Raw genomic sequence first — 15,065 nt, 5'->3', positions numbered from 1 at the left:
TTCCTTGAATTAGTATTGTGTGTAAAAAACAAAACAAAAAACAAAACAAAAACAAACAAACAAAAAAAACAAAGCTACTGTTTGAATGAATTTTCTCTCTCTTCTCCCTAATCCAACATAACTAACAAACTTGTTTAAAGTATAACAAATCTGGAGAGAAATTATTGTATTTATCTCCTCCAGGAGAGACTTACCAGTGTGTTTTGTTTTATAATATCTGCCTGGTCAGTATCCTGATTGATACTATGATTTTTTTTTTTTTTTCCTTTTTTTGAACCAGTTACTGTTGACCTGTGTAGGCAAGGACCATGCACTCTGCAATGAGAGAAACCCAAAGAAAGCTTCCCCTACAAAACAGTCAAGCATTTGGAGTTGAACAGAAAATACTTAAAAATTCAAATATGTAAAATAAGATTACTTAAATTACACATATTTTGATTAAAATATTTGATATTTGCTGTAGGAGAACTGAAATTTGGCTCTATTCTGAAGAGAAATTTGGACACACATTTAAATATTTCTTTTAAAGGCTTCATTGGGTTCCATCTTTGTGTGTCAGACTCTGAGGTCAAATGTGCATAGGTCACAAGTAAAAAGATGGATTTTCTAACTTCCAGCTGAGCCTGGGATCTGAAAGTTAAGCTACATTTTTTTTTGTATTGCACATCTTTATTGCTAAAATATATACATTGGTTTAAATCCAGGTACCTGTGTAACAGCAGAAATTGGCCTTGCATTAGAAATTTAATTGTGTGAGCTGGAACAGTCTCCAGCTTGCTGTCCCATAACTGCTGTGGCTGAGTCAAAGTGCCATTTTTACATAGATGCTCTTTTGACTAAGCCACACTTTAAGGGGTTCCAGTGTAACCCAAATTGACAGTGAATAGTATTTTGGGGCTTTGTATAGCCAGACCTGAATCCCCAAGTGGTTTGGGCAATTCTCAACTAGATATTTCTGGTTTGAGTCCAGGTCCTTTGGTACTGAAGACTGAGATAAGGTAGAGAAATAAGAGGGGACTCAGAACCTGACCCAGTACAACACATGCAATCAGCAGGATGCTGATAACTGAGGAGTCTTATTATTCTGACTTGTGACAAGGCTAGAGCAAGTTCAGGCCAATAGTCCTTTGCGGTGATTGAATGTCCAACTTCCAGATGAACAAGCCTTCACTATCTCTTTCTGGAGCTTGGGCCAAAACTACAGTAATGATTTCCTTTGTAAGCTAGGTGCCATTCTGTGGACAAAATACTTGTTATACTTATTGAAGGCTAGCTCAAATATTGCTCAGTGGTTCACATGTTTGGTGTGGACAAGTGTAACAGTCCTTTGGAAGCATAACAGTATTAATATACCATGGAGCGAAGGATTTGACATGAATGGAGCTTTGCCAACTGATGGAGCTGTAGGTGGAACATGTTTGTCTGATCTACCCACAATCTGCTGCCGCTAACTGTTAAAATCACAGTGAACTTCTGTGATCTGAGGCCACAGTGTGTGTTGATCAATGTTGCCTCATTGGACAGAGTAAGAAACTTCTCAACGTTCATTTTGTACATAAGATAGCACAACAGCAATTTGTCCATCCCTCTTTTTCTCAATAGAGAAATAAAGAGACACTCAACTCAATCTAATCAATTTTTAAACAACTTCAGGTACAAAACTTGTCCCTGAGGCCCTCTGTCTATTTTGTGAGTATTACTGTCAGGTTTTTCTGTCTTAGAATGTTTCTGTTTCTTGTTGCAGTGTGAAAGACTCACCTGGACAAAAGAATAAAATCACTGATGGGATAGACTAATTTTCTCAGAACTGAAATCATGCCTTCTCTATCTGGAAAGTGCCGTATGGATGTAGGCACTACTGCAAAAACCAAACCCAACTATTAGAGCCTGGCAAATCTGCAGATATCCGCTTGATATCCGCATCCATGGGCTATGTTTGCTGATCACGGATCTGGTGCAGATACGAATTTTGTATCTGCACATGTTTCTACCAGCTATCACTCCACAACAGTGTTTATACCACAGTATTGTTAAATGCACAAAGTATATGGAAACATTTTTTTTAGTCTGTTCTTGATTGTAACAATTTTGGGTATTAAGTGATAAGTTTTTAAAAAAAATTGGAAAATAGTGTTAAGTTTTTCTGCTCCTGATGATATTCTGAATGAGCGAGCTTGTGGGTGTGTGGTTTTTTTTTTTTTTTTTGGGGGGGGGGGTTAATGAAACCTATTTTTCCTTTTTTTAAGCAGAGATATTGCTTTAATTATTGCCTCAGCAGTAGCTGGGTGGTAATGGAATGTGCTGCTGCTTTGTATTATGGTAGTGCCAGGAGGCCCATACTTAAAGCGGGGCCTCATTGCATTGTATCGTAGCCAAATTCATAGTAAGACATCCCTGCCCAATAAGAGCTTACAGTCATTCTAAATAGACAAGACTGTCAAAAAATGGGATGAGAAACATCACTACAGAGAAGTAAAGTGACTAATGCTAAATGGATGGGATTTTCTGAAGTGCAGTAACATATAATACATGGAGATATACCTATCTCATAGAACTGGAAGGGACCCTAAAAGGTCAACAAGTCCAGCCCCCTTCCTTCACTAGCAGGACCAAGTACTGATTTTGCCCCAGATCCCTAAATGGCCCCTGCAAGGATTGAACTCACAACCCTGGGTTTAGCAGGCCAATGCTCAAACCACTGAGCATCTCTCCTCCCAATGTTCTTGCTGTGTGCCATGTTCTACACACTTGTGAAGGACAGTGGGGAGTTTCCCTACTGAGAGCTTTGGAAATAAGCCCTTGTACTATTTAACAGTCAAAGCTGCTGTTGAGAGTGAAACAGTGCAGTAGCTACTAGGAATGATAGTATTTTGTTAGTTTCAGAAAGATGAAGATGCTGCTTGATCATATGTGCTGAAAACAGTGCCTAATGTGAGGCAGTGTATTTAAGAGGGAGGGAAAGAGAGGGTAGAAGTGATGGGTGCATGCCCACTCAGTGTTCGTTACTATTCCTTGAGTAGTAGCATTTTCATCTGAGGGAGGAATGGGGGAGATTTGTTACATAGCTTCCTTATTGGTTTATTCTTAGCTTGAAAATTAAACAGGGAAGTTTATTACTGTTTCATAGGGATTCTGTCTGAGACAGAGTAATATGTTGAGGAGCCAGAAAATGTAGGTAAAGATGTTGATAGAGGAGAGGATGAAACAGTTGAGACAGTTTGGCATTTCATACATTTGGATATGTTGCTAGTGGTTAGCAGTTCTGTTGCCGTGTTTGGTGACCGCTTCTGATGGCAGCAGACGAGCTGTCCATACTTTGCAGCCTCTCATTTCTTCCTGCTTCATGTTTGCACTTTTGATCTTACTGCTATATACTATTTGAGAAAATTCCTCTTTTGCCTCCAACAACTCCTGTGGGTTTTGCTCCTCTGAGGTTTTCTTTTTGGTCCCTTTAACAAAGCACGTTTGAGTAAAGTTTTTACAACAATTTTTCACTTGATTTGATTAATTTAAAATAGACCATTATGGTTGATGTACCCTTCTGTTGAACCTATAGCGTTTCTGTTTTAAAGTAAAAAGAAACAGCTAGTTTCACCTAATTACGTGAAAGAATGGAATGAGTAGTCAAGTTTCTTGATCAAATCCAAGATAGTTATTTGTACTGAAAGGACACTATCAGCTTTAAAATAATCACACTGCCCTCTGATTTTATTTATAACACCTGAGATTACTGTAAATTAAAAATTAAAGCTGCTGTTCTTCCATTTTTCTTTGTGCATTTGGCAGTGGTTTTTTGCATATAGCTAGTGTCACTGTTTCCCTGGGGGTGTGGGAGTGCATGGGTTAGTTTGTGTTTGGCTTTTTGAGGGAGGGGTTAGTTGCCCTGTTGTTCCATAGTTAAGATAGAAGTTAATTCACTGACCTTGTTGGTAAAATATTTTGAGATCTACTGATGAAAAGTGGTAATTGAGAGCTGGGTATTATTATTCTAATCCACCTTTGTCTCTTTCTATGCAGAATCATTTTATAGATAATTAGATATGTCTGGCATTATTGAGAGAGTCCTTCTGTTTTGGAGTAGATTTGTTGCTTGGGAAGTGAAGGGAGGAAAAGGAAGGTAGGCGAGGAGGGGAGTTTTAATAAAGCGCGGTTTTCATGGTATAAATATTTGTAAAAACAATCTGGCCTTTTTCTGAATCCTGTGCTGTGGTGGGTTCTAAAGAGGCGAGGCCGGGGAGAGGACAGTGGTGAGAAATAAGTCCAGGAAGTATTAAAGATAATCTAGATGTAATAGGCATTGCAGAAACTTGGGGGAATGAGGACAATCAATGGGACAGTAATACCAGGGTACAAAATAGTTCAGAAGGACAGAACAGGTCATGCTCTTTGGGGGAGTGGCACTATATGTTAATTAAAGTGTAGCATCAAATCTTAAATGAACCAAACTGTAGCCCAGACTCTCAATGGGTAGTATTTCCATGCTATAATAATAAGAATATAGCAGTAGGGAGGTATTACCGACCACCTGACCAGAATGGTGTTTGTTGCAGCAGTCATGACTGTGGATCACAGTAGTTGAATCTTTGTGCGAATGAGGTTAATTTTCTGGCTGTAAATAGATAGAAGGGACTGTTTTCAGGATGATTACTACTTAGCCATTCATTAGAACTGGAAGTAAGACACCCAAGCTCAGGTAAGTATCTGAGGATGTGTGACCGTGATAGAGGGGGATGTTATAAGGGTAGAGTTCTTCAAAGTGCTTCCCTCTGACTACCATCCTCACCTCAGTGTTGCCTGGGTTCAGCTTTCGCCAATTGGTCTTCATCCAGTTGCTGATTTTGGCAAAGTGTGGAAAAAGATGGGAGACTACTCTTTGTCTGATATAGAGCTGGCCATTGTCACTTCAGCTGTGTTTTCTCACTAGCTGTCAGTGGTTTCATGAAGATATTGGAGAGTGTGGATTGCAGGAGAGTGTAATGACTGAGGTATAAGTTAAGAGCAGTTTTAAAAGGACACAATGAACTTAAAAAATCTAGACAGTTCAAAAAAAATGTTCATTTTGGATCTTCCTGTGAAATCACTCTTCTTGGTTTTATTATTGTCCTGTCTCCCAATGGCTTTTCTCTTCTTTGTTGCTGCATGAAAGGTCTACAAAAGAGGAGAGATTGAAACAGACTACAGGGTTTTGAAATGCTCAAACAGAAAGTAGGGCTGTCAAGGGATAAATAATTAATCATGATTTATTGCACTGTTAATAGAATACCATTTAGTTAAATATTTTTAGTTGTTTTCTACATTTTCAAATATATGGATTTCAGTTACAACACAGAATACAAAGTGTACCGTGCTCACTTTATATTTATTTTTATTACAAGTATTTGCTCTGTAGAAAAATAAAAATAAAAAAATAGTATTTTAATTCACCTAATACAGGTTCTGTAGTGCAATCTCTTCATCATGAAAGTTGAACTTACAAATGCAGAATTATGCACAAAAAAAAATTCATTCAAAAATAAAACAATGTAAAACTTTAGAGCCTACAAGTCCACCCACTCCTACTTCTTGTTCAGCCAATCATTCAGACAAACAAGTTTGCAGGATATAATGCTGCCTGCTTCTTGTTTACAGTGTTACCTGAAAGTGAGAACAGGCGTTCTCATGTCACTTTTGTAGCCGGCAATGCAAGATATTTACGTGCCAGATACTCTAAAGATTCATATGTCCCTTCATGCTTCAACCACCATTCCAGGGGACGTGTGTCCAGGCTGATGATGGGTTCTCTCGATAACAATCCAAAGCAGTGTGGACCAACGCATGTTCATTTTCATTATGAGTCAGGTACCACCAGCAGAGGGTTGATTTTCTTTTTTGGTGGTTCAGGTTTTGTAGTTTCCACATCAGAGTGTTGCTCTTTTAAGACTTCTGAAAGCATGCACCACACCCTGTCTCGCTCAGATTTTGGACAGCACTTCAGATTCTTAAGCCTTGAATTGACTGCTGTAGCGATTTTTAGAAATCTCACATCGGTACCTTCTTTGCGTTTTGTGAAATCTGCAATGAAAATGTTCTTAAAATGAACAACATATGCTGGGTCATCATCCAAGACTCCTATAACATGAAATATATGGCAAAATGTGGGTAAAACAGCAGGGACATACAATTCTCCCCCAAGGAGTTCAGTCACAAAATTAACACATTATTTTTTTTTTTAACAAATGTAATCTGCATGGAAGCATGTCCTCTGGAATGATGGCCAAAGCATGAAGGAGCATACGAATGATCAGCATATCTGGCACGTAAACACCTTGCAATGCCGGCTATAAAAGTGCCTTTCAAATGCTTGTTCTCACTTTCTGTAAATGTAAACAAACTTGTTTGGCTGAACAAGAAGTAGGACTGAGTGGACTTGTAGGCTCTGAAGTTTTACATTGTTTTACTATTGAGTGCAGTTATGTAACAAAAAAATCTACATTTGTAAATTTTACTTTCACGACAGATTGCAGTACAGTACTTGTATGAGGTGAATTGAAAAATACTATTGTTTTTTACAGTGCAGATATTTGTAATAAAAAATGAGTTTGATTTTTTATTTCAATTACAATACCGAATACAGTATATATGAAAAGGAAGAAAAACATCCAAAATATTTACAATATATATTCGTTCATAAGCACTAGAGAAGGGGGTCAGTTTATGAAGGGGTATAGAGAGGGAGAGTGGGACACAGCTCCTCCCCCCAGCAGAGCCAGAAAGGAAGAGATAGGGCCAAAGTCCCCGTTACTTTTTACTTTGTTACTTTTACAAATTTAAAAAAAAAAATCAAGCCAACGTTTGAGTTTTTTTTTTTTTTTTTTTAAGTTGATTGGTGTCCCTTAATTTACAGTGTTGTAGCTGTGTCGATCCCAGGTTATTAGAGACAGGGTAGGTGAGGTAATATATTTTATTGGACCAACTTCTGTTGGTGAGTGAGAAAAGTTTACATAGATCTCTTTTTCATGCGAACGAACCATAATCATAGTGTCATAGCTAAACACAAGGTGGGACAGATTGGTTTAGCATCAGTAGTTAACACATTTCAAGGGACCATTCGCTGTGAAGCGGCCCATTAATCCCCTTTCAGTCTTAAGGGGAGGTTGTTAGTGGGTTATAGATTGGATTTATGGCTTATTACAACAATGTGTGTCTTCAGTCCTATTTTTATTGTCTAGCAAAGTTATGAATTTAACTTCCCACTCTCATCTCTGCAGGTTTCCTCTGAAGATGAGGACTGATAGGTCAGATAAATAGAGTGATCACTTTGTGAAGTGTTCTGTTTGTTGTGGAGACAGTAGGACAGTCTTCAGCTCCTGATGCCTCTTAAGTTTGTGCCTTTTGTGGAGGGGGATCAAATTGTGTGGCGGACTTATTGACTTTATTGTTCTGCTCCTTTCGGTCCAGCAGTATTTGTTTGGGGCTCTGTGTACAGTGATTCTCTTTTGGAAGAGTAACTGCTATTTTAGTGTATAAGCAATGTGCAGTTTCATCCTTGTGAAATTCAAACAGTTCTTCTGGAATTCCGTAGTTAATAGGAACTGAAGACAGTTTGCATATTATTGCTGTTACAGTAATGCTGCAAAATTCCAAGATATCTGTCAGGATAAAAAAAAAAAATAGGTAATTGTCCTTTGTCTTACTTTTACTGTGAAAAGTCATCCCCAATTGACTCTCTTCATCTTAGCAGATGTTGAAAGCTTGGATGCTCATTGAAAATACTTTTATAACATAGTAATTGACGTGTTGAATTTGATATGTACTATTTTACATTCAGCCCCACTACCAGTCTTGGAGGCTTAGTATTTTTTAATATTTACAAAGCCAAAAGATGAGTGCTTGAAACCAGGGAGCATTCATGCTCAAATTTTAAGAGTTCTAAATTGGTCTTTTTTGCTAATGGCTGATCAAGCATATAAAAACGATAATGTTATTGTTCCTATGTTAGTGTCTGGCATTACAGATTGTGGAAATAAAATTAGTACATTGTTAGGGAGAAGACTGACTAATTAGATGAGGAAAGTTAATGCATGATGACAGAAGCCAACATTGAAGTTTCTTTACATCTGTAACATAAGTTGTATTTTTTTAGGAGAAAAAAGAGCAAGAGCAGAAGTCGCAGTCATGAGAGGAAGAGGAGCAAAAGTAAAGAGCGCAAACGAAGCCGTGATCGTGAGAGGAAAAAGAGCAAAAGTCGGGAAAGGAAACGCAGCAGAAGCAAAGAACGCAGACGTAGCCGCTCTAGAAGTAGAGAACGTAGATTCAGAGGCCGCTATAGAAGTCCATAGTAGGTTATTTTAATGTACAATTGAGCATGTTTCACATTAATATGGTAGAGGTTTAAACTGAACTATGTACTTTCTAAACTAGTCCGTTTACTTTTTACTTTGAACACTTGTTCAAAGTAATGTTGCAATACTGCAAGGCAGTAAGGAGAACAATGGAAATAACGTAATATGTTTCAGCTACTACTTTAATAATTTTGTTTTTATCCTTAACTACAAGCAAATAACCTATACTTTGATTAAATTGAACTAAAAATTGATGGAAAAACAAATAGCATAAAGTCAGAATATAACTTTAGTTAGGATTAGGATGAAAGGAAATTGTCTATTGAGACGCTTAGTAGTAGTTAAACCGGTCAAGTTGAAGGTTTAACACTTAAAAGACTGGATGATAGTTTCCAGTAGGGTGCAGTTCTTAAGTCTATTGCTATTGCTTCTAAAAAGAAACTTTTATGGGACCCATAAAAAAAAATATGAACTACCCTCTTCCTGCTGGGCTTGCATCAGGCGTTAACTAACAAACTTGCATCAGGCGTTAACTAACAAACTGTATTCCCAGAGCTTTGCTGACATCGCTGATGCTGGTGCACAAAGCAGGAAGTAAACAGAGGTATGTAGAAAAAAATGGACAAAACTGTTCCAGAAAGAAGATACCTAGTTGGTAGCTAAGGACTATTTGTTACATGAAAAAGCTGTTTGCAAGCAATGGAAGATATTTTTTTCAAAGTTTGTTTCTAATCAGTTTTTGAGTTTAGCTGTGATCTTTGTGAATGATGGCATTCTGCCTGAGCTGCATCATTGCCGCTTGGTGGCAAGGTGTAGCTAATGGTAGATGAAATGATCTTTAGTTAACAAGAGATGCTCATTTAAGAGGTTGGCTCACAGTTGTGCTTAATGTATGTTAAAGCCTCTGATTACATATATGTACAGGTCTGTTGCATCTTAACATATGCAATTTCAACTGTATGCGGTCGGCAAAAAAAAATCCCAAAAAAGAGAAACAATTTTCACACTGTAACTGTAGTGTGAGCGATTCCGCCTGCCATTCAACTCAATGTAATTTTGACTATATGCGGTTTTTGCTTTACGCGGTAACTGCGGAGCGGAACCCCCGCGTAAGATGGGACTCGCATGTATATGCAGAAATAGTATTAAAATTAAGTATAGGAAAATAGAGGATCCCTGGAATGATCAAATAACCTTTACTTATAATTTGTGTCAAACTAATATTCTTCAGGTAGCACTACTTGTCTTTGACTGTATTTTTGCCCATATAACTGTTTAAAAATCAGGACGTCAGTAAGCATTAGGTTGGGAGGATACTATATTTTTCCTCATCATGTACTGTATTTATAACAAGTTCTTCTTTGCTTTTACCTTAGTTCTGGTCCAAAATTCAACAGTGCTATCAGAGGGAAGATTGGTCTGCCTCACAGCATCAAATTAAGGTTTCTGAGTTTTTTCTATTTTTGGTGGCTACTTAAGTGTCAGTATTAAAAATTAAGCTACTTTGTACTTTTTTTGATAATCCAGTAAATATTTTTTAATGTTTACAGCAGACGGCGCTCCAGAAGCAAAAGTCCATTCAGAAAAGACAAGAGCCCTGTTAGGTAGCTATTTTCACATTACTATTTCTTAACTTGTAATTAGTCTTGTTATGCTGAATGTTATGTGAGATGCTGCTGCATCTTGAATTGCACAATTACTTTCTGTGCAAGCTAGTTTTAGGATTGCCAGTTTCCAAATCTGTCTGATCAATATAGGTATCCATGCTGCTTAGGATGGAAGGAGGGGAATCTATTTTGTTTTTCTGGTGAGGGAATATCCATGACACTTAATGAATTCACAATTACTGTAAACACCTTGTTCACTGTTGCAAAATTGTTATGCATCAATCCTGCCTTGTTTTTCATTTTTAAGACTATTTGAATTAGGTTATAGTTTACTCAGTTGAAATTGGCTCATTTTTTCTTGTGAATCTCATTTATAGAATCATAAAAGCTGAGATGGAAAAATACTACTTTGGTCATCCAGTCCATCACTTGCTGCGAGTGTGATTTTTCTCTACAGTATCTTACATTGCATGTAACACAATGAAACTGAGTGACTGTTTCCCAGTCTAACATCTCACTGTCAGGAAGGTTTTCCTCATACTTAGCCTAAATATTTCTTTTCTTACACCCTGTGGTGTCAAATCCTAAATTCCACAACCTTAGTTTCACTGGATGTGTTACTAATAGTTCAGCTCCAGAGTGGAAAGTCAGATTAATACATGGGTGTCAAACACCCATGATCTGGGCTGAATCTGTCCCCAAACAATGTATACGAGGCCTATATGGCACAGTCATATTCTTCAAAATCCAAGTTTTTATTTTTAAATAAAAAAAAGTGGTGCAGCCCTAATACTTTCACACATACTATACATACTATACTTTGACACATTCCCAGCTACTAAAACAGTCCTGCTAGGGCAAGAAATTACAGTAATTATTCAATTCTATAGTAATTATTCAGTTAGCAGTTTACTTGATTGTTTTGTTAGAACTTCTACTCTTTGTATCTTTTGGATTTTTTAAATTTTTGTTGGTAACAAATGCTGAAACTAAAATATCAAATGACCAAGTTTAAGCATTGGGGACTTTGTGCATATGGACATGTTGGCATTACTGACTGATACAACAGTGATAGTCAGTGTACTTGTGTAAAATGGCCACTCAGCCAGCTGGGACTCTTATTTTCTGGAATCTTGGCTGTAGTCACTTGCATGGCTTTAAAAATAATTGCCTAAAATTAGGTCCCTATATGATGATGTGATTATTGCTTCTACTGTCTTAAGAATTGAACAGTCTGTGATAAAATATCCTATTTTGTTACCTGTTTTTTCACTCCCCACAGTTATCTTCTGTCTTCTGCATATTGTCTTTTATATAGTAAAATGACAAGACCCTGCCCCAAAGAGTTTATAGTGTTTATGCAGTACCTATCACAAGGGGCCTTGATGTGGTTGAGTTTTCTAGGCAGTTCTGCAATATAAACTTAAACAAGTGGCTTTTTTTTTTTTAATTAACAAAGTGCTAAGCACCTCCCTTTAAAGTTAGCGGGGATATTTGTGTGCTACTACTTGTGACTATCCATTTAAAGGACTACCTTTAGGTTCTCTCTTTTTTAAATTTTGCATATATCTTTTTAAAAAGTTAGGTAGATGTTTTGACTTCTTGTCAGGCTTAAATGACAAAATTCTACATTTGCTCAAACTGTCAGTTGCCTTAAGTCAGAACCAAGTTTCTCCTTGTTTTGCAGAGAGCCAATTGATAATTTGACCCCTGAAGAGAGAGATGCTCGAACAGTGTTCTGCATGCAGTTGGCTGCAAGAATTCGGCCAAGAGACTTGGAAGAATTTTTCTCTACTGTAGGAAAGGTAATTGAGGGTGGGTTAAATGAACATATAAATATTGTTTGTGTGCAGTGTCAATGGCTTTTCCAATATTGAAGCCCTCTGCAAAATTGTAAGTAGATAGCTCCTTGCAGTCCCCTATTGCAGGCCCTCTGCACATGGAATTCCTATTTAGTCAGGAGTTTTTGTGTCCGAACTGGTTTGCAAAATCAATGCTTCAGCTCATGGGACTTGCAGTTGTCATACATTTGTCCAATGACCAATGCAATGGAAGTAATTCTGATTAGGTCCTCCGTGTATTGTTGCAATAAAAAGTAAGATGTTATCCTTGCGTGTGGGTCTGCAGCATAAGATGGAATTCTAAGTTTAGGTCCCTTTTTAATATGGTAGCTGTTCTGGTGAGCTGTTAGAAAATTTGTAGCGATGCAACAATTTTGGCAAACTGGAATCTGCAGCCCTTTTTCCTTACTACCTTCAGTTTGATGGCAAAATTGTCACAGTCAAAAAATGACTTTCATAACGCTAACTTTTCGGGATGTGTTGGTTTAGAAGGTAGTGTGACTGTGTATCTAGTCTGTAGAGTTATTACACAGTTAAGAAATCATTAAGAATCTTGTATTGAGTCAAACAATAGCTAACTTCCTGTACATATTCATGAAGTCCCTTAGTAACTATATAAAAGTTAATTGCACTAAATAGAGATTAATGATAAACCTGAGATTTTCATTCTTGTAGGTTCGTGATGTGCGGATGATCTCTGATAGAAATTCAAGACGTTCCAAGGGAATTGCTTATGTAGAATTTGTCGATGTTAGTTCAGTGCCTCTGGCAATAGGACTAACTGGACAGCGTGTTCTGGGAGTACCAATCATAGTACAAGCATCGCAAGTAAGTTGTGGTTGGTTGTATACTAGTACATAGAATTATGCAACATTTATTCTGCAGCATATGATGCTTAACCAGGGTAATATACAAATTCTGGAAGCACCATTGATTTCAGTGAGACTTACTTAATTTGCAGAGATACACATTCCATTTCATAATTGATTTCTCCGTATTTGTGCAGATGTACTAATATTGTTTCCTTTAATTATGTTAAGGGATAGCACAAATCACGCAAAAGGCCAGAGAATTCAAAGGGATGGCTGAATGCCATTTTTGTTTCACCTGTTTTATGATTGAGTAGCTGAAAATTGAGTTACAACTGAAACATTTCTGTAACCTTAACTGAAGTGGTTGCTTCAGTTTTAATAAATATTGCCAGGCACAGAAAACTGAGTCTAAATAAAACTAGACAAATCAATGCAGACTGAAATGTAGAGGGTAGATGAGGGAATTAAGGCTAAGAAGGGGAATGTTAACTGATTTATACAGTAGTACATATCCTATATGTAGAAGTCATGCATATTTAACAAACAAACTGCATTCTGTTCACTAGAGAAACCAGTAATCTACATGAATTCATTCATTCCATTTGAAGCATATTTCTAGTTGCATAATTCTAATCAAGAGCATGGACTTTTCATAGCATTTAAGTTATTAAATGCTGCATTCAAGCCATTTTGACTGAGAGTTATAGAGCTACTTTTCAGTGAGTTTACTCAGTTTAGTAGATTTTTTTTTTTTTTTTTTTTATGTAAGCTCTTACAGACAATGGAAATTTTGTTTTCCCTAGGCAGAGAAAAACAGAGCAGCAGCAATGGCCAATAACCTACAAAAAGGCAGTGCTGGGCCCATGAGACTGTATGTAGGATCATTACACTTCAACATAACTGAAGATATGCTTCGCGGAATCTTTGAACCATTTGGTCGGGTGAGTTCTTATTGATGGCAGAGGTGTTATGAAGTGCATGTTGCGATTACTCTTATTTTAGATCCTGTTTCCTATAATAAATGCAAAGGACTAAAATGGCATCCTGATTGAATATAAATTCCATATCTACAAAAATTGTTTTCTCTTCCTAGTCTCATATGTATGTGCGTGTTTATGAATCCAGTTAGGGATTAAATATTCTGATTACATCTGACAACAAATCAGGGATTTTGTATTAAAATTAAGATATTTTCAATAATACTCAACCATTTTTATTGAACAGGTAGGTGTGATGTGGAGAGCTGAGAATTCAGGGACTAACCTGTCAAGCTAAGATTAGGTGACACTTTTTAATGTTTAAGGAATTCTGTGGACTTAAAAACTAGCTATGGTTTGTCAGATCTTATGATTGCCTCCCCTTTTGAGGCAAATGTTTCCCTTTGTGATCTTTTGGATCATGAGGTTGAGGAGGTAGTTAGGAAGATCTTTTGAGCGGTGGAATCTCAAATTGTTGCAACAATCTACCTCCTGTACATACCAAACAAGCCATTCAGTAGCTCACGAATATCCAGTCAGCCACCTACTCCAGAGTTTCTAAAAGCTGTATACATAAATTTCTTCTGATGCTTTCTGTGTTGCAGCTAACAGCTTGAATGATGTAGTCTTCATCTCCATTTGTATCCTTCATCCTGGCCCCAGGAGTTGTGTATTCTCTCCTAAAAGGAAAAGATACAACTTTTCACTATGTAAACCTCCAGTAAGATACATGTCCAACAAAATCAAATACCAGCAGAAGTCATACTAAGCCCAAGCTTTATCTCAACCAGAGAATCTTATTTGTGACCTACAATCTATGACCCCCACATCCCTATCAGGCATCTGTCTGGGTAACCCTGGATGGCTTTTTGCCACTTTCCTGTCCCTCCTTAAACCCTCTTCTCCTCCACTTCCTGCTCCTTTCTACCTCTCTGCTCTGGATCTTGCTGACTTCTTCCAAAAGAAAATTTTAGAAATTTGATGGGACCTCCTCTCACTTCCATTTACTTCTCCTGCCTTTTCTGAGATCTCCTCCCATTACCGCTTCCAGCTCTCATCCTGTCGCCTGATCTTCCTTGCTACCATTTTCATCCCTACTCTCACCTTTCTTCACTGATCCTTCCTCTTGTAGTACAAACATGCTTTAGTCTCTCCCACCATAAACTCACCTTGATCACATGTCTCGCCAGCATCAACCAATCTTCCTTTTATGTGATCCTAAAACAGACCATGGCAGAAATTCCAAGGGAGGTGTAATAAATGAGATTTCACACTCTCTTAAATTAACTGTTTCAAATTGAACATCTCTTCAGAGTAGTTTTTGTAATAGCAGCCCTTATAACAAAATAACCCTTTATAGGAAAGGTTCTTGCTAATGCTGAGTAAATGAAATTTAAACAAATCATTGAAATTAACAAATAAAATATAGAATTTGAAATTATGGGTACTCTGGGCAAAACGTCTTTCATTGCATACTAGTTCATAACCATACCCTTATAGTTAAACT

General features: G+C 37.3%; 1 protein-coding gene across 3 annotated transcripts in view; it reads left to right on the top strand.

Annotated features, from left to right (window-relative positions):
- Positions 1-15,065, top strand: part of RBM39 (RNA binding motif protein 39) — a 48,715-nt gene that overhangs the window by 11,773 nt on the left and 21,877 nt on the right. For 2 of the 3 annotated variants that reach the window (XM_050918626.1, XM_050918627.1), the window contains 6 exons: positions 8,123-8,317; positions 9,698-9,763; positions 9,872-9,925; positions 11,616-11,733; positions 12,445-12,597; positions 13,385-13,522. In XM_050918626.1, the coding sequence (XP_050774583.1) occupies positions 8,123-8,317; positions 9,698-9,763; positions 9,872-9,925; positions 11,616-11,733; positions 12,445-12,597; positions 13,385-13,522 (724 nt within the window). The remainder of the gene's footprint in view (positions 1-8,122; positions 8,318-9,697; positions 9,764-9,871; positions 9,926-11,615; positions 11,734-12,444; positions 12,598-13,384; positions 13,523-15,065) is intronic. The other variant, XM_050918628.1, reaches the window with a different exon arrangement.

The sequence above is a fragment of the Gopherus flavomarginatus genome, chromosome 11 (assembly GCF_025201925.1).
Source record: "Gopherus flavomarginatus isolate rGopFla2 chromosome 11, rGopFla2.mat.asm, whole genome shotgun sequence".
In the NCBI taxonomy this organism is placed as follows: Eukaryota; Metazoa; Chordata; order Testudines; family Testudinidae; genus Gopherus; species Gopherus flavomarginatus.
Note: the sequence above shows the minus strand (reverse complement) of the source record. Positions and strands in the feature narration are given on the sequence as shown.